At 43.8% G+C, this 18,724-nt stretch overlaps 1 protein-coding gene across 5 annotated transcripts in view; it reads right to left on the bottom strand.

The window, feature by feature from the left end:
• Positions 1 to 18,724, bottom strand: part of trak2 (trafficking protein, kinesin binding 2) — a 94,040-nt gene that overhangs the window by 27,300 nt on the left and 48,016 nt on the right. For all 5 annotated transcript variants that reach the window (XM_078228945.1, XM_078228941.1, XM_078228942.1 and 2 more), the window contains 6 exons: positions 11,774 to 11,850; positions 10,111 to 10,227; positions 7,457 to 7,666; positions 4,216 to 4,294; positions 1,819 to 1,949; positions 1,603 to 1,677 (listed from right to left, as the gene is read on the bottom strand). In XM_078228945.1, the coding sequence (XP_078085071.1) occupies positions 1,603 to 1,677; positions 1,819 to 1,949; positions 4,216 to 4,294; positions 7,457 to 7,666; positions 10,111 to 10,227; positions 11,774 to 11,850 (689 nt within the window). The remainder of the gene's footprint in view (positions 1 to 1,602; positions 1,678 to 1,818; positions 1,950 to 4,215; positions 4,295 to 7,456; positions 7,667 to 10,110; positions 10,228 to 11,773; positions 11,851 to 18,724) is intronic.

The following is an 18,724-nucleotide window of genomic DNA, read 5'->3' on the forward strand; positions in this document are numbered from 1 at the left end:
TGAAATCACACTATATTTTGGCCTCAAATACTTTCTGTGGTAGTGAATTCCACACACTCACCACTCTATGGGTGAATAACTTTCTCCTCACTCCAGTCTTAAAAAGTTTACCTCTTATCCTCAAACAATAACCCTTAGTTCTGGACTCCCTCACCATCAGGAACATTCTTTCTGAATCTACCCTGTCCAATCCTGTGTGATGCCAGTGTACCTTTAAGAGGTTTCTTTAATCATGGTCATGGCCTTGGGTGATGTCATTGGTGGAAGGAGAAAAAAAAACTGTGGGCAGGTCAGGCTGCAGGATAGAGGCAGTCTTAGAAGCAAGCTGGAGAAGAAGTCTCTTTCTCTCTGATTTGCTTTGAAAATTTTACCAGTTAGCTGAAAGAAAGGCTTGTTGCCATGCTGTAGTAAAGAAATTGTGCTTTGGTGTTTTGGGGAGCTGATCTGACTACAAACTGCTCTGAGTTTTCAAGATCATTTGAAATCAACATTCAACCCAGGGAACTGGATTCCATTATCATGTGAGCTTTAACCTATGCAGTGATAAATCTGTTTAAAGCATTTTGTTTATTGGATATTGGTTTTGATTGGAACATCTGGTATATATTGGTTAAGGGTTATACATTGCGGTTGTTTTGTTTTCGCTTGTAGTTGAAAGAAGTTATTGCTAATTTTTGTTCTGTATATGTTAACTATATTCTTAAATAAACTTTGTTTGATAAAAGCTCCCTAGTGGGTCTTTTGAATCACACCTGAAATGGAGCGCATCATGCTTATCCTAGTCAAATTCAAAATGCAAAACTTATGATTCAGGCGGGCTTCACGAAACACTTTGGAGTTTCTAACCTGAACTATAACACCTGTTAGAATTTTATATGTTTCCATGAGATCCCCTCTCACTCTTCTAAACATTCTGGTTGAGTTATTAAGAGGCCCAGACTGTCCTCTAAAGGTGTGTGGAAAAGATCCCATAGCATTATGTTGAAGAAAAACAGGAGAGTGGCCAATATTTATCCCTTAATTATCATAAAAACAGATTATCTGATCATTTGGGCGGCACAGTGATTAGCACTTCTGCCTCACAGCACCAGGGACCCAGGTTCAATCCCTGGCTTGGGTCACTGTCTGTGTGGCATCTGTATGCTCTCCCTGTCTCTGCGTGGGTTTCCTCCAGGTGAATCATAGAATCCTACAGTGCAGGAGGCCATTCGGCCCATCGAGTCTGCGCCGATCACAATCCCACCCAGGCCCCATCCCCATACATTTATAGGGAGAACTTAACATGGCCAATCCACCTGACACGCACATCTTTGGACTGTGGGAGGAAACCGGAGCACCTGGAGGAAACCCACGCAGACACAGGGAGAATGTGCAAACTCCACACAGGCAGTGACCCGAGGCCGGAATTGAACCCGGGTTCCTGGCGCTGTGAGGCAGCAGTGCTAACCACTGTGCCACCACACTTGAAGTGGAAAAGTACCATTGTAGACAGGAATTGCTCATCTGAGCTAGAGCAGAGAATATGTGCAGACCTGGATGAATACATAAAATCCCTATGGGAAGAATGAAGGCTAGCACAGGATTTAAAAGTGGAATACTCACCTCTGCCGTAAGCTGTCTTTGGGCATCTTTGGAGGCCTGCAGATGTTGTTTAAGTTCCTCTTTTTCAATGGCACACTAGGAAAAGAAATACAAAGACTCATGATGTGGCTTGAAAAGGGAAAGCCAAGCAGTAGACAGATAGGCTTCTGCATCAGCCTTGGTTACATATTTTGATAGGGATTCTGAGCCACAGATCAAAGATCTTTTCACACTAACCTCTTTAACTTTAAGCTGAAGTTCCACGATCTGACTGAGCAAGTTAGTGATCTCCTCCTGGTGACGTGCAATGTCATCATTCTTTTTGGAAAGTTCATCCGCCAGGTTCGAAATATGTATATTTGTTTCTTCTTCAATAGCAGAAAGGGGAAGGTGAGGCGAGTTAAGAGGAGAAAGAAAAAAATGAATGTATGACATGACAGATCATTGGAATTAACAAGAATTTGCTACAGATATGGGGGCGGCATGGTAGCACAGTGGTTAGCACTGCTGCTTCACAGCTCCAGGGACCTGGGTTCGATTCCCGGCTTGGGTCACTGTGTGTGGAGTTTGCACATTCTCCCCGTGACTGCGTGCGTTTCCTCCGGGTGCTCCAGTTTCCTCCCACAGTCCAAAGATGTGCGGGTTAGGTTGATTGGCGATGCTAAAAATTGCCCTTAGTGTCCTGGGATGCGTAGGTTAGAGGGAGTAGTGGGTAAATATGTCGGGATATGGGGATAGGGCCTGGGTGGGATTGTGGTCGGTGCAGACTCGATGGGCCGAATGGCCTCTTTCTGTGCTGTAGGGTTTCTAAGATATTATCACACTGGCTTCTTCTGAAAGCATCTCCCAAATCTGTGACTCCTGCTGCCTAGAAGCACAATATGGCACATGAATAGGAACACCACTTCCTCCTAGTAACACACCATCCTGACTTGGACATTTATTGCCACTTCTTCACCTTTGTTGGATCAAATTCCTGAAGCTCTCAAACTAATAGCACAAAGAGTAGTCTCTATGCAGACTACAGTGGTTCAAGGTGGCAGGCTATCGCCGCCATTAAGGGACAATTAGGGATGGACAATAAATGATGGGCTCACTGGTGGCGCCCAAATCAAAAAATGAATAAGAAAAATGAAGTATCATACAATTTTAGGTTTTCATGACTGGAAAAAATAAATGGCACCATTGAATAAAGTTCATTTATTAGTCACAAGTAGGCTTACATTAACACTACAATGAAGTTACTGTGAAAATCCTCTAGTCGTCAGACTCCGACGCCTGTTCAGGTACACTGAGGGAGAATTTAGCATGGCCAATCCACCTAACCAGCACGTCTTTGGACTCTGGGGTCTGGGTCCAAATGCAGCCTAGAAGTGGATCAATGTTGATATCATCTTCAAAAAACAGGCAACATGGCTCAAAATAAAAGCTTACTTATAATACCACACTGTGGCCATTCATGTTCCACTAGCACCAAGTTTGGAATTTGGGACATATCTCACTTTAGGTACACAAGATTTACAACTGAACTCCATCTTACTTTTGTGAATTACCACGCTCTCAGTGCACAAAATAGCAGGGAACACACAGCACAAGTAAATGGATAAGCTCCATTGCATTTTGCTGGACTACAGCACCAGGACTTAGCAGAAGCAGGCTTCAAATACAAACTCTCAGAAGGTATTTTGGCAGGAATAAGGGCGATTCGTACGTTCAAAAATTAGTGCAGGTGCAAAATCAAGTCTCTTGAACACAAAGGAAATCTGTCTTTTGTAGGAAGGGGTGGCACTAGCAAGATCATTTCCATCAAGGTGGTAATGGCCGGTAGGGAGTTCCATGATTTTCACACAGTCATAGAATCCTACAGTGCAGAAGGAGGCCATTCGGCCCATCAAGTCTGCACCGACCACAAACCTACCCAGGTCCTAACCCTAGCTAGTCCTCCTGACACTAAGGAACAACTTAGCATGGCCAATCCACCTAACTGGCACATCTTTGGAATGTGGGAGGAAACCGGAGCACCCAGAGGAAACCCACGCAGACACAGGGAGAATGTCCGCACAGACAGTGACCCGAACCAGGAATCAAACCCGGGTCTCTGGCGCTGTGAGGCAGCAGTGCTAACCACTGTGCCGCCCATGATGATGGAGGAATGGCAGGTGTTACAAGTCAAAGTCAGGATGCAATGCGACTTGAAGAGGAACTTGGACGTGATGGTATTCCCATGCACTGGCTGCCCTTGTTCTTCTAGGTAGGAATGCTAATGGGTCTGGGAGGATATGAGCACAAAATCTTGGGGCTGACACTCCAGCGCAGTACCACTGCCCTATCAGATGAGAAGTTAAACCAAAGCCACCTTCTGCTCTCCCAGGTGGACAGTAAAGATCTCTGTTATTTAACAGAGGAAGAAGTCTCTCAACACCAGGTTAAAGTCCAACAGGTTTATTTGGCAGCACTTAACCTTCTTACTGTGCTTACCCCAGTCCAACACCGACATCTCCACATCATTTAACAGAGGGCAGGGGAGTCTAACAATGACCACCTCAAGTATTTCATTGACTGGCATTGGATGCATTGAGGTTGCGAAAGGCATTATGTAAACACAAATCTTTCCTATCCTCCATTTATACTTACTTAATTCCTTCACACAGTCATTCACCAGCTGTTGTTCCTTCTCTTCATAGTTGATAGTTTCTGTCTTCAGGTGACAAGCCTTTGGAATGAAGGGACAGAGAGAGAGAATCAGATTAAATTGAGGACATTTACAGATTCTTACTGCACATCACATTTGCTGCTTCAGGTCCTTGCCAGCTAGCACTGTATTTAAGGGAGAAATGATACATGCACACTTACAAAGCAACGAGGAGAATTTGCAATCTGGATGTTGGAATGAAAGAAACGGCAAAGGCCAGAGTGTAAACAGAAATTATATTTATTTGCATGAAAGTAAGAACAAGACTGACACCTGGCAAAGCTCCTACTTATTGCCAGTAATGTGTTTTTGCACCGTCTCCCTTACTAGTGTGGATTTACCATTTCCAACCCCAACCATCCTCGAGACCAGAATGAAACTGCCAACCTGTAGCAGTTTTGCCCCTTCAAAAGCAGGCAGGACTTGCCATGTACATTTCACAGTGGATATTATCAAAGTTGGGATTCTTTACGGCATCAAATCAGATTGAATTTAAACCCAGGTCACAATGTTAATGGGCGGCATGGTGGCACAATGGTTAGCACTGATGCTTCACTGCGCCAGGGACCTGGGTTCGATTCCCGGTTTGGGTCACCGTCTGTACGGAGTCTGCACGTTCTCCCCGTGTCTGCGTGGGTTTCCTCTGGGTGCTCCGGTTTCCTCCCACAGTGCAAAAGATGTGCTGGTTAGGTGCATTGGCCGTGCTAAATTCTCCCTCAGTGTACCCGAACAGGCGCCGGAGTGTGGCAACTAGGGGATTTTCACAGTAACTTCATGCAGTGTTAATGTAAGCCTTACTTGTGACTAATAAACAAACTTTAACCTGCACTTCACTTTGTCCCACCCTGACCCTCAACCTTACCCTGCAAGAGATATACTGTACCACTACGTACAGCCAATCACAAGTGACAAACTCGGCATTTGAAACTGTTTACAAGATAAGCCTAAATGTTTACTGACAGCAAATCAAATCAGATCATCGTTTTTATGATGTGCTTTAAACCAGTTCCAGGAAAACAGGTTACAATTCATAGATATGATATGGAGCAGTCATTAACCTTGATCAGAGCTTCAGCTTTGTTAAAAATTACATTGAGGAACCCACAGACCGGCACCAAGTAAAATCTCAAGAAGAGGAAAGCGTGGGAGAGAGGTCAAGTGGCTTAAGGCGCTGGATTCAGGTTCCAGTATCCATGGAAGTGTTGGTTTAATCCCATCACTGCCAGAATTTCATGTGGGTTGATTTTTTAATGGGCGGCACAGTGATTAGCACTGCTGCCTCACTGCGCCAGGGATCCAGGTTCGATTCCAGCCTTGGGTGACTGTCTGTGTGGGGTTTGTACATTCTCCCCTGCGTGGGTTTCCTCCGGATACTCCAGTTTCCTCCGACAAGTCCAAAGATGTGCAAGTTAGGTGGATTGGCCATGCTAAATTGCTCCTCAATGCCCAAAGATGTGTAGGTTAGGGGGATTAGCGGGATAAATGTGTGGGGTTATGGGGACAGGGTGAAGGGGTGGACATGGATGCCGGTGTCAGTGCAGATTCAATGGGCCAAATGGCCTCCTTCTGCACTGTAGGGGTTTTATGGTTGTATGAACAGCAGTAAGGTGGATATCATGAGAAAGGTTTGACATGAACACATGGAAAATACTTCGGTGTTGCATTTGTGTCCAGGTTTCATAAATAAAATCTGGGATGGCACGGTGGCACAGTGGTTAGCACTGCTGCCTCACAATGCCACGGACCCAGGTTCGATTCCCGGCTTGGGTCACTGTCTGTGTGGTGTTTGCACGTTGTCCCCGTGTCTGCGTGGGTTTCCTCTGGGTGCTCCGGTTTCCTCCCACCGTCTGAAAGACGAGCTGGTTAGGTGCATTGGCCATGCTAAATTCTCCCTCAGTATGCCCGAACAGGCGCCAGAGTGTGGCGACTAGGGGATTTCCGCAGTAACTTCATTGCAGTGTTAACGTAAGCCTACTTGTGACTAATAAATAAACTTTAACTTTGAATCACAAGGTTGTGGTACCTCGTGCCAATTGCTCATCTAGGTCACACTATGGGTGCCCAATTCTGCTAATCAAGGGCGTGCTACCTAGTGCCTACGCCATAATCAAAGTTCATGGTATCTGGCGCCCAGACTGTTAAGTCAATTAATCCACTGTGGCACAGAATAAGCAATAAGTTGACTTCACTATTTGAAAAGCATTACATCACAATATTGAATGAAGCCAAAACCTCAAATGGAAGACAGAAATAAAAGACTGTGGAGGTTGAAAACCAGAAATAAAAATGAAAAAGGTTGGAAGTACTCAGCAAGTATGAGTGGAGGGGGAAAACAGTTAGCAATTCACGTTCATAGCCCTTCATCAAAACTTCAATACAAGAAGTGGAAGAGGAAAAAATTATGGCTGCATCTTCACTTATTGGTATGCAAATGATTGTGCAACCACTTCAGATTCACTTACTATTAAAGTTGTTCAAACCTCAGATAATCATAGCTTTGTGGCACATGCGTAAAACTGATTATATAAATATGATACTTAGTTCTTAGGCAGGAATCCAAGAATTGAATAAGTCATGGGTATTTTCGCTCAGACACAAAATCAGTTGGCACTGCCTAATTGTCAGAGAGATCCAACTAGTCTTGCCTTCCTGTTCCAACTTTTGCAATGCTTCTCACAGCTGAGGAGGTCACACATTTATCCGAGCATTATGAGGTGCCGTTGCATCATTCATACCGAGCTTTGGTGAAAAAAGAAACAGAATGGTACCTTGTGCAAAAATATCCTGAATTGGAAATATATCGCCGTTCCTTCACAGTCGCTGGGTCAAAATCCTGGAATTCCCTCCCTAATGGCGTTGTGGGTCATTCCACAGAATGCACTGCAGCGATTCAAGAAGTCAGCTCACCACCACCTTCTCAAGGGCAATAAATGCTGGCCTAGCCAGCTACACCCATGTCCCACAGATGAATTTAAAAAATTTTTTAGTGTTGTTCGATGTACGCTAACTGGTCGATGTCACACAAGCTTCCTCCCAACTGTACCAGCAAATCCTTCTAACATGACCATCTGTGTATCAAAAGTCATCCACAAGCATGTACAACTAAGCCAAGTGGCTTGTCTCGGGTATGTGGTGCACCTATACATTCGTTATTCGAAATGGGACCCTGCCACCACAACCTACCTCAGAACGTAGAGAGAGGTTTTCATCCTCCAGTTCTCGCAGTTTCATCTGTAAAGCGTCCAGCTGCATCAAGCTGTGGGAGAGATGAAAGGACTCATTGTGGCGGAGCGGTGTGGAGCAGCTGGAGTCCGACTCGCTCTCTTCCGAGGCATTGGCCACCACTCGCAGGAGGTCATCCTTTTTGGACAGCTCATGCTGCAGTTGATTAACCTAATGGAAAGAACATGGACTGAATGGCAGCTAATTGGAAAATACAGAATAGACGTGAGAAGCAATGTGCAGGGGCAGAAGAAAGGAGTTCTTCCCAGAATTCTGGCTTGTAGTTACTCTCAACCTGCATCATTAAAACAGATTACCAGGTCATCATCACATTGCTGTTGTGGGATTTTGCCAAGTTAAAATTGGTTGCTGGGTTTCCTGCATTACAACAGTGACTAGACCACAAGGTTAGACCATTGACCATAAAGTGCTTTGGAATATCTTCTCATAAATGCTGCTTTTTCAGCTGCCAGATTCCACAACCCCTAAACCTCTCCCACTCGCCCTTTCTTTAACCAAGTTCTTTCACCAAGATTGGAGTCCCCCTTTCTAATATTTCCCTTTCAACATCCATGCCCTCAGTTATGTCTCGATGAAGGGCCAAGGGACACTTCTGTTTTAGAAGTCTGCGGGTTAGGTTGATTGGCCATGCTAAAATTGCCCTTAGTGTCCTGAGATGCGTAGGTTAGAGGGAGTAAAATATGTAGGAGTATGGGGGTAGGGCCTGGGTGGGATTGTGGTCGGTGCAGATTCGATGGGCCGAATGGCCTCTTTCTGTGCTGTAGGGTTTCTATGATTTATGTTGCTGATAAAATAGAAGTTATCACATAGTATCTTCACACAGGGTGCAGTGACATCCATATGTTAGCTTGGCTTTTAAAAAAAATGGAAAGTTTCTACTTAATGCACAAAGCGAACAATGAGTACAAAAGCAAACTACTGCAGGATCGCGGAAATCAGAACCAACTGACAGAAAATACTCAGCAGGTCAGGCAGTACCATTGGAGAGAGTTAAAGGTCAATAATCTAGCTTTCATGAAAGATTACGGACCTGAAACATTAATTTTGTTTTTCTCTCCATGGATGTAGCATCACTGCTGAGGATTTTCTATTTTTATATGTATTTATACACCACCTTTAACATAGCAAAATGTTCACAGTGCTTCACAGACAAAAACTGACAAGTTTGCAACCCAAAGGTCAGCTTTAAGGAGCATCTCAACAGAGGAGAGAGAGGTTGAAGAGGGAATTCCAAAGCTTAGTGCCAAAACAGCACGGTGGCACAGTGGTTAGCACTCTCAGCACTAGGGACCCTGGTTCGATTCCAGCTTGGGTCACTGTCTGTGTGGAGTCTGCACGTTTTCCACATGTCTGCCTGGGTTTCCTCCGGGTGATCTGGTTTCCTCCCACAGTCCAAAGAAAAAGGCGTGCTGGTTAGGTGCATTGGCCATGTTAAATTCTCCCTCAGTGTACCCAAACAGGTACTGGAGTGTAGCGACCAGGGGATTTTCACAGTAACTGCATTGCAATGTTAATGTAAGCCTACTTGTGACAATAATAAATAAACTTTAAACGAAACATTTCCACAAACGTATAAAGGGGCCAGGAACAGGTGCAGAGGTCTCAAAGGGCTTCAAAAGGTTACAGAGATAGGGAGAAAGGAAGGCCATGGCAGGATGTAAATATTCGGAACGTGTATTGTAAATCATAGAAATCAGCATAGAAACCCTACAGTGCAGAAGGAGGCCATTCGGCCCATCAAGTCTGCACCAACAACAATCCCACCCCAGGCCCTATCCCCACAACCCCACACATTTACCCCGCTAATCCCTCTAACTTACACATCCCAGGGCACTAAGAGGCAACTTAGCATGGCCAATCCACCTAACCCGCACATCTTTGGACTTGAGACATTGCTGGACTGGGAGCTAATGTGGATCAACGAACAAGGGGTGATGGGTGAATGAGGCTTGGTACTTTAACGATTTAATATGTTGCAAACAGCACATTTGAATGGCATATACTTGAGATGAACCAATAGGATTGGTGGTGCGAATGGTTTTTTGCTCTGAGAACAACCACTACATGACGTGAATTTAATTATCTCCTCTGGTAGGCAAACTCTTCAGTGTTAGCAATGGAACAAGGTGATAAGGCAATGGAGCAGTGCACAGGAGTATCCATCAACTGGGAGATGGTGATCCCCACGGGGTGTACATTCAACAATGTAGCATCCATTGGGAAGGCTTTTGAGCCAATATCCAGATCAACATCTTTAGGAGCTAGCACCAATTTCTGAAACCCCAACAGGGCATGGGTTTCAAAGATATATGTTTAGATTAACATCATGTTATAAACTCCATGTAGCCATTTGATTCCGATCAGTTTGTGACAACAGATTTTTGTTCTAACCTATTCATTCTTGGGATGCAGAAAGACTGGAATTTATTCCCCGTTTTGACCGAGAGGCTTGCTACACCACTTTGCAGGGCATTGGCATAGGATTGGTGACACTTATAGGCTAAATTGGAAAAAAACATGTTTCCTTCCCTAGAAGAAGTGAACCATTGGGTTTGACATTTTACCATCCCTTTACTCTGGATGCAACTACTCACTTGATCATAAGCCTGAGCCAACTGTTCTTCCAAGAGCTCATTCCTCTCAGTCAGTACCCGGTTCCTTTGTAATAACGACTGTCCTATCCGGGCAGCCAATTCCAAATCGCGATCTCTCTGCCAAAAGAAACACCAGTAAGCTCATTTCTTTGAGTACAGCCAACGTTCTCAGAGTAGTTTATACATTGAAGCACTGTGACCTTACAGTTAATTCATTTCTTCAACTCCACAAATCCACCATCCACCATCAGCTCCAGGTCAGGTAATTTTGTGCAAACCGTTTTTGCTCCCCTTGCCCCCACTTTGTGGATAAGGGACAGGAACTGACCATACCATTTATAGCGGCATGAAAACGAATGAATTCACGAACAAGATCAGGTAATATTTGTTTTGGGAATCCGGAATGGAATCCTACAAGCCACAGCAATGTTACCCTTAAACTGCACAATAACGCAGTCTAGAACTTACCATACAAGGAACAAACAGGTCCCACATAAGTGGCCCATTAAGACGTGCGCACGTGTGGCTGTGCAGTAAGATAAAAGGGACCAAAGCGCAACCATTTCACACAAGACATGACTCAAGAAAAGCTTCTTCCCTGCTGCCATCAGACTTTTGAATAGACCTACCTCGCATTAAGCTGATCTTTCGCTACACCCTAGCTATCCCTGGAACACTACATTCTGCACTCTTGTTTCCTTCTCTTTGAACGGTATGCTTTGTATGGCGCAAGAAACAATATTTCTCACTGTATACTAATACATGTGACAATAATAAAATCAAATCAAGGCAGAAGGAAATGAAGGGGAACAAGAGTTGGAATGTTCGCCTTCTGAGAGCTTTTTGTACAACAAATTTTCAAGTTCATCATGCAGTCGTCCAAGAATGAGCCACCCGCAATTGAGAACACAACATTTTAAGTGGCACGGATACCTTGGAAGAGCATATCCACCTTCAGGGAATAAATTAAGAGGGCATTAAAAAAAAACAGATTTTGATAAGAGTGGATAAGAAAAAACTGTTTCTACTGGCAAGAGGCCCAGCAACCAAAGGATACTGATTTTGGATAAGTGGCAGAAAACCAAAGAGAGGGAATGTATTTTTTAAAAAGCTGTCTTTCTCTGTCTGCTAATTGGAGCTGTCGCAAATGAAATAGAATTGTGCTTGAAGTGCCCGTGCCAATTAAAATGTTGTGTTCTCAATTGCGGGTGGTTCATTCTTGGACAAAAGAGGGAATTTTCTTTTACTCAGCAAGTTATGATAATCTGGAAAGCGCTGCCTAAGGTGAGGTAAAAGCAAATTCAATAGTAACTCTCGAAAAAAGGGAATTGGATAAATACTTGGAGGTGTAAAATTTACAGGACGATGGAGAAAGAGTAGCGGAATGCGGCTATTTGGTAGGTTCTTTCAATGGGCTTTCAATAGCCCCAATGGGCTGAATTGTCTCCTGTGTTGAGTGACTCTTTTTGGAGCGTTATTGTGACCATTACAGTTTTTACTATCAATATTTGAAGAGTGTTAAATGTGCGTCAGTCCCCATCTCAAGTTTTACAGTTGCATATCAACACAATATCAGGCCTACTAAACCTGCTGGCCTGCCTGATTTCTAAACTAAACTGGTTTTGATGACAGACAAGGCAAACACAACTAAATTGAAGCTCACCTCAGCCAGCAGGTGTGTGAGCATATCGGTGTCATTGTACGTCCTGGTCATCTGATCCACCCTGTCGGAACTGAGAACTGGGGAAACAGTAAGAAATTAGAAAAAGAAAGACAAACCTTTTACTTTGCAAGGGTTAAGATATACAAGAAAAAAAAAATCAGCAAAACACAATTCTATTTCATTTGTGACAGCTCCAATTAGCAGACAGAGCAATACAGCTTTTTTAAATATTCGTTTACAGGATCTGGCTATCACTGGCTAGAAAGCATTTACTGCCTATCTATCCCTAGTTGCTTTTGAACCGCTGCAATCTCTGAGGTGTGAGTACACCTACAATTCTGTTAAGAGGGAGCTCCAGAATTTTGACCCAGCGACAGTGAAGGAATGGCGATATATTTCCAAGTCAGGATGGTGAGTGACTTGGAGGGGGAACCTCCAGGTGGCAATGTTCCCAGGTATCTGCTGCTCTTGTCCTTCTAGATGGTAGTGGTTGTGGGTTTGTATGAGCTACACTCATTCAGACAAATGGAAAATATTCCATCACACTCCTGACTTGTGCCTTGCGAATGGTGGATCGACTTTGGGTAGGGGTCAGGTGGTGAGTTACTCACCACAGGATTCCTGATAAAGGAGCAGCGCTCCGAAAGCTTGTGATTCCAAATAAACCTGTTGGACTTTAATCTGGTGTTGTGAGACTTCTTACTGCGCCCACCCCAGTCCAACGCCAGTATCTCCGCATTATGGACTAGGGGGAAAGAGGGGATAAGGAGAAAGGACGAAGACACTGTCTGTTGGACAATCTGGAATTGAAAGGGCCAGCTTACAATCCAGTGCAACACCTTATAACCTGACTCAAGTACTAGACAAACTGCTTTATCTAGCACTTGAACATTATGACACAAGGCACTTTCCATGGTATCTGACCTCGCCTTGTAAACAAATTCCATCCTGTTATCAAGTTTATTTACACATCTGCTGTTGCCAAACCTGTAGGACTCTGAACAGAAAGGTTAAACATTTAACAAATATTAGCGCACTCTGTACCTGTATTAACGCCTACATTGATTGAATGGTGAAAAATGCTCGATGATCCTAAATTGAAATACAATTTTTTCAGTAACTGGATAATTCAAACTACCTCAAAACTGTACAAACTGCCTCAAAACTATACCAAGCACAGATTAAACAAAAAATAAGGCAATGCACCAATGCATTACTAGAGCACAGCACTGCACTTTTACAGGTACACTGCAACTCTGATTATTCCCAATCATGTTGGGAATTTAATAAAAGACTGCACAAGCTTCGTTCCATATGTATATCTGTCAATTACAGGCAAGATGAATACATTTGGGAAGTCTCAATGACTTGGACTCACAGATTAAAAGTGATTGGCAAAAGAAGCAAACATGACGTGAGAATTGTTTTTCATGCAACAAGTGGTACAGGTCTGGAATGTTCTGCCTCTAAGTGTGGTGGAGGCAGGTTCAATCAAGGCATTGAAGATGGCATTAGATGAATACTTGAATAGAAACAATGTGCAGGGGTATGGGAAAAGCACTAAGTCATGATACTCGCTTGGAGAACCAGTGCAGACTTGATGGGCCAAATGGCCTCCTTCTGCACCGTAACAATTCTGTGATTACTGGAATGTCAGTTTATAACACTTGCAGCAAAATTTATCTTGGATTGTCTGAAAGGTTTGGACACTCATTTTGTACATTTGTCAGCTTGGATCTTGTTTGTCTCTCTTGTGGGGACCTCGAATTGGATTCAGTTGGATTCGGAATGTGTTTTTTGCAGCAAGCAATGAATGTATTTGGGTTTGACCGGTTCATTCTAAGCATTGGCTTTGTAATGAGATAATCACGAGATAATTTACAGGGTATCGTTAATTTTCTCCCAATAGATATTATGGACAGCCAACAAACTTTTTTTTTTAAATTGGCTTTGTCTTCACATTGCTAATTTTTTTATTCATCAAGTCCCCAGTTCAATGTAAAATCTATTCAACGCACATTCGTCATGTTACACACATAATAATCATTGAAATGCTGTGATCAATTATATTCAGTACCTTCCCCATCTTTAATGCCAGTAAGTATCAAAACTCTGCTGCCCGTGGCTTAACTCGCACCAAGTCCTGTTTTCCCCTTCACCCCGGTATTTGCTGATCTACAATGCTTCACTGGATTTCAAAATTCTTATCTTTGTTCTTAAATCTCTCCATAACCTCGTCCCTCGCTTTCTGTACCAGACACCCGGGTTTGATTCCCGGCTCGGGTCACAGTCTGTGCGGAGTCTGCAAGTTCTCCCAGTGTCTGCGTGGGTTTCCTCCGGGTGCTCCAGTTTCCTCCCACAGTCCGAAAGACGTGCAGCTTAGGTGCATTGGCCATGCTAAATTCTCCCTCAGTGTACCCGAACAGGCACCGGAGTGTGGAGGCAAGGGGGTTTTCACAGTAACTTCATTGTAGTGTTCATTTAAACCCTACTTATGACACAAATAAATAAACTTTAAACTGTAACCTCTGCCAACCACACAACTCTCGGGAGGTATCCTTACTCCTCAAATTCTGGCTTCTTGAGCATCCCTGATTTTAATTTGTTTTTATTCATTTGTGGGACATGGGCATCACTGGCTGGCCAGCATTTATTGCCCATCCCTAGTTGCTTGGGAGGGCAGCTGAGAGTCAAACACATTGCTCCGCCATTGGCACTTTCAGCTGCCCAAGTTCGAAGCTCTGGAGCCCTCCATACACCTCTCCCAACACCCGACCACACTTTCCTCTTTTAAGATACTCCTTAAAACCTACCTCTTTGATCATGAGAAGTGCAATCCTATCGAGCAAGAGCAGAAGAATACATTCCTGCACTCCAAACTTGTTGCGCAGTAAGCTTTTGGGGTAGGCCCGCACTGCAATGCACAGCGAATTTCAAAACAAAAGACATACCACACTGCTGGGCTAAACGGGTTGAAAGTCACCAAGGTCACCCGAGAACATCAGAGTACATTGCAGAAGCTGAAGAATTTATAGCTGGAGAGCTAAGACGGAAGATCGTTCTTAATCTAGCATGTCGTCCAGGTGAAAATGTGAACCACCCGCTCCCTTGACTGCTAGTTTCTGAACCGTAATTACAAAAGGTGTACAGTCACTGAAGTGATACCAGCCAGCTACACCTAGGACAGAACTAATCGTTTAGCCTGACCTTCCTTTACCACCATTTCCAGACATTCTTCATTGCAACTCTCACCTGCATCAAGTTGATCTTGTTGACATTCCATGATAATAAAGTCACACATCGCGAGGTCATTAACACTGCTAATAACAAACTAATATTGCCCCCATGCGTCGCAATCTTTCACGGACCCATCGTTAGTGGGCAGGCACTGCTAAGTATTGCAACACTGAAGGGCACGGAGCACCTTAAAATCATAACACAACCTGAAGCTAATTGAACTGTTGTGTATTTATATACAACACAAGCGTATTTATAGTGTGTGCTCTGATGGGGACAGGAAGCAGCACATAATCCGACAGGCTGATTTGGAAGTTAAAAATTGACTAACTCGCTATCGTTGAACTTTAAATTATTGGAAGTGAAAACAATTGCAGCCAAAAATGTATTTACAATTGTTAGACTGAAGTCCCTGGTGTTCCTCTCTCTGCCCTACCCCAGCCAGGATTTACTTCTTAAGAAGTGCCACACCTGGGGAGGGAGATCAAAAATGGTTACATTGTTCTGATTAAAGAATTATTAGCACAATAGATTAAAGAATGCACTTAATCACTGTTGAGAAATCTTTCGCTACCAAAGCTTGCCCTGTGTAAAGGTTGGCTCCTTCTAATTTCAGAAAGCTGTTTTTGAATTACAAGACTGTATAAACCCACCTTGCAATGAAATGGAACCCTCACAGCTCCTCCATTATTATCTCACTATTCCATGGCAGACGATAAATTGAGATCTGGTGTTGCTGTTGATAGAAATCCAAAGACAATTTCTACCTTGAGAATGACTAATGAACATAGGAACTAGGAGCAGAAGTAGGCAAATTCAACCCATCGAGCCTGCTCCGCCATTCAATCAGATCATGGCTGATCTCTCCTTGGTCTCAAATCCTCCTCCCCACCTGTTCCCCATATCCCTTTAACCCATTTTAAAAATTAGAAATATATCTATCTCCTTCATGAAACCATTCAATGATTCAAACTCCACCGCACTATGGGGCAGCGAGTTCCACAAATTCACCACCCTCTGCCAGAAGTAGTTTCTCCTCATCTCAGTTTTAAATCTACTGCCTCTCAACCCATACCTGTGACCTCTTGTTCTAGATTGGCCCACAAGGGGAAACATTTGGTTTATGTTTACTTTATCAATCCCTTTTAGAATATTATAAACCTTGATCAGATCCCCTCTCATCCCTCTGAACTCCAGCAAGCACAAGCCCAAACCCAAACTGTTTAACCTCTCCTCATCCCTGGAATCAATCTGATGAACCTCCTCTGGACTGCCTCCAATGCCACCACATCATTCCTCAACTAACGAGACCAAAACTGGACACAGTACCCCAGATGTGGTCTCACCAACACACTATATCAAATGAACCAAAGTGCAACCAATCTCCTTGAAAAAGCTGTGGCTCAGTGGGTAGCCTGAGACAGAAGGCTCTGCATGGAATCCTATTCCAATGGCTTAAACACAAATGTAGGTGGACACTTCACAGTAGGTCGCATTGTTGGGGGTCTTTCTGACGAAATGTTCTTCCCAGGTTCCATCTGCCCTCTCTGGTGGATGTAAAAGAACCCAGGCATTTTTGCAAAAAATAGCTGGCCGTTATCCTAGCCAGGTATCTACCCATAAAGTAACATCACTGATTTTAAGATCACTATCACAGAGCTGTTCATCAGATCTTGCTGTGTGTAAATTGTCTGCACAACATTTCCTACAATGACTATACTTCAAAAAAAAAGTACTATTTTTTAAAAGTACTTTGGGACGTCCCAAGATCGTGGCAGGCACTATATAAATGCAAGTCTTTCTTTCTCTACAAGATGAGACCACTGATAACATGTCTATAGAAACAGCAGCAGAAAGAACTGGTAAACATCATGGACAAAGTCAATTTTGTCACAGCAGATAGCACAGTACAATGATAGGGCAGAGCTAGTGATAGTATCTTGAATGTGCAGCAACCAACTACTCAGGCAGAATGTTCCCGCCCACTGAAGGCTGGTTCTGGAAGGTGCAGGGTGGAAAAGTCCCAGAAAATAATGATGGGTTAGGATCCCCAACGTGATCCTACCCTCTCCCAGCTTTCCCTTTGGAAGGATTCAAATCCAGCGTTGGGATCCAATTGTTGGTGAACCCATGCCATAGTTCCTTTAATGGAAAAGATTTGCTTTGACAAAATGGATAAGCCGAGTGCAAATCAGTCGATCAGGTTCATGATCAGGACATGATCTGGCTACTCTGGTAAAGACTGAAGTGAGAAGATCCCACCTATCACTTCCCCACACCACCCCACCCTGTCCCAAAGGACAGAGTGCCTGAAAGCAGACTGTTCCTCAGCCAGTAATTCCCAGAGTGTGTTAAGGAGAACGTGGGTGATAAACACCAAAGACGGGAACACTGCCCCACCATAGAATGGAGAGGGTGTCTGTGAGAAATCTGATGTCTGGGGAGAAATCTCTATCATTCTGATGTCTTGCACAAGACCACCAGTCATTCAGCCTTCATAAACTATCAAACGCCCAAGAAGTAGCATGCACAGATAAATTAATATGACAAATTGGGTGAGTGAAAGCCAGTCAGTCACAATAAGGCTGTAACCAGAGATGGGACAATCTGCAGAAACCTGCAATAAGGGCTGGCTGAGCATCTACTTACCACCTGAGATCACTGGACGCCATGCGATTTCAGAATTCTGCTACCAGTAGCCAAATAGCTTACTTGGCCTTTTGGCTAAGGTCAAGTGTTGGATCAAGCCCAAGATGGGGTGTAATGCCTTATCTTGTCAGCTTGGGTCTTGTTTGTCTTTCTTGTGGGGACCATGAATTGGATTCAATTTGAATTTGGCTTTTGGAGCAAGGAAGATGGATCTGGGTCTGCCCAGCCCACTCTGCGCATTGGCTTTGTAACTTCTAAGAATGGAGTAAAATACTTCTTTAAAAAATAGCTTTTTTAATCTCAACCAGTTGTTGGTAAATATCAGTAGTTAAAGATGTTTAGTTCTGCGGTGAACCAACCTTGGTACAAACAAAATGTCAACAGCATGGAAAAAAACAAAATTCTAGGTGAAAAGACAATATCTGTAGCAAATGGAGGAGACGACAAAGGAGAATGTGGGGAGATGGCAACAAAGTCGGTACGGTGGCACAGTAGTTAGCACTGCTGCCTCACAGTGCCAGGGACCTGGGTTTGATTCCGGCTTTGGGTCACTGTCTGTGCAGACTTTGCACATTCTCTCCATGTCTGCCTGGGTTTCCTCTGGGTGCTCCGGTTTCCTCCCACAGTTCAAATATGTGTAGGTTAGGTTGATTGGCCATGATAAATTGCCCTTCAGTGTCAGTGGGATTAGCAGGGTAGATACGTGGAGTTACCAGGGATAGGACCTGGATGGGATTATTGTCGGTGCAGGTTTGATAGGCCAATTGGCCTCCTTCTGCATTGTAGATTCCATGGTTCTATGAAGTCATAATGTCGCTGAACTAGTAATCCAGAGACCAGGCTAGTTCTCTGGAGACATGGGTTCAATTCCCACAGCAGCTGGTGGAATTTAAATTCAACTCATAAAATCCTAAATTCAGAAAGCTAGTCTCAGTATTGGTGACCATGGAGCTTTCACTGATTGTCGTAAAAACCCATCTGGTTCACTAATGACTAATTGGTCTGTCCAACATGTGACTCCAGAAATGTGGTCGACTCTAAATTCCCTCTGAAGCGGCCTAGCAA

Source organism: Mustelus asterias, chromosome 14, assembly GCF_964213995.1.
Source record: "Mustelus asterias chromosome 14, sMusAst1.hap1.1, whole genome shotgun sequence".
Lineage (NCBI taxonomy): Eukaryota > Metazoa > Chordata > Chondrichthyes > Carcharhiniformes > Triakidae > Mustelus > Mustelus asterias.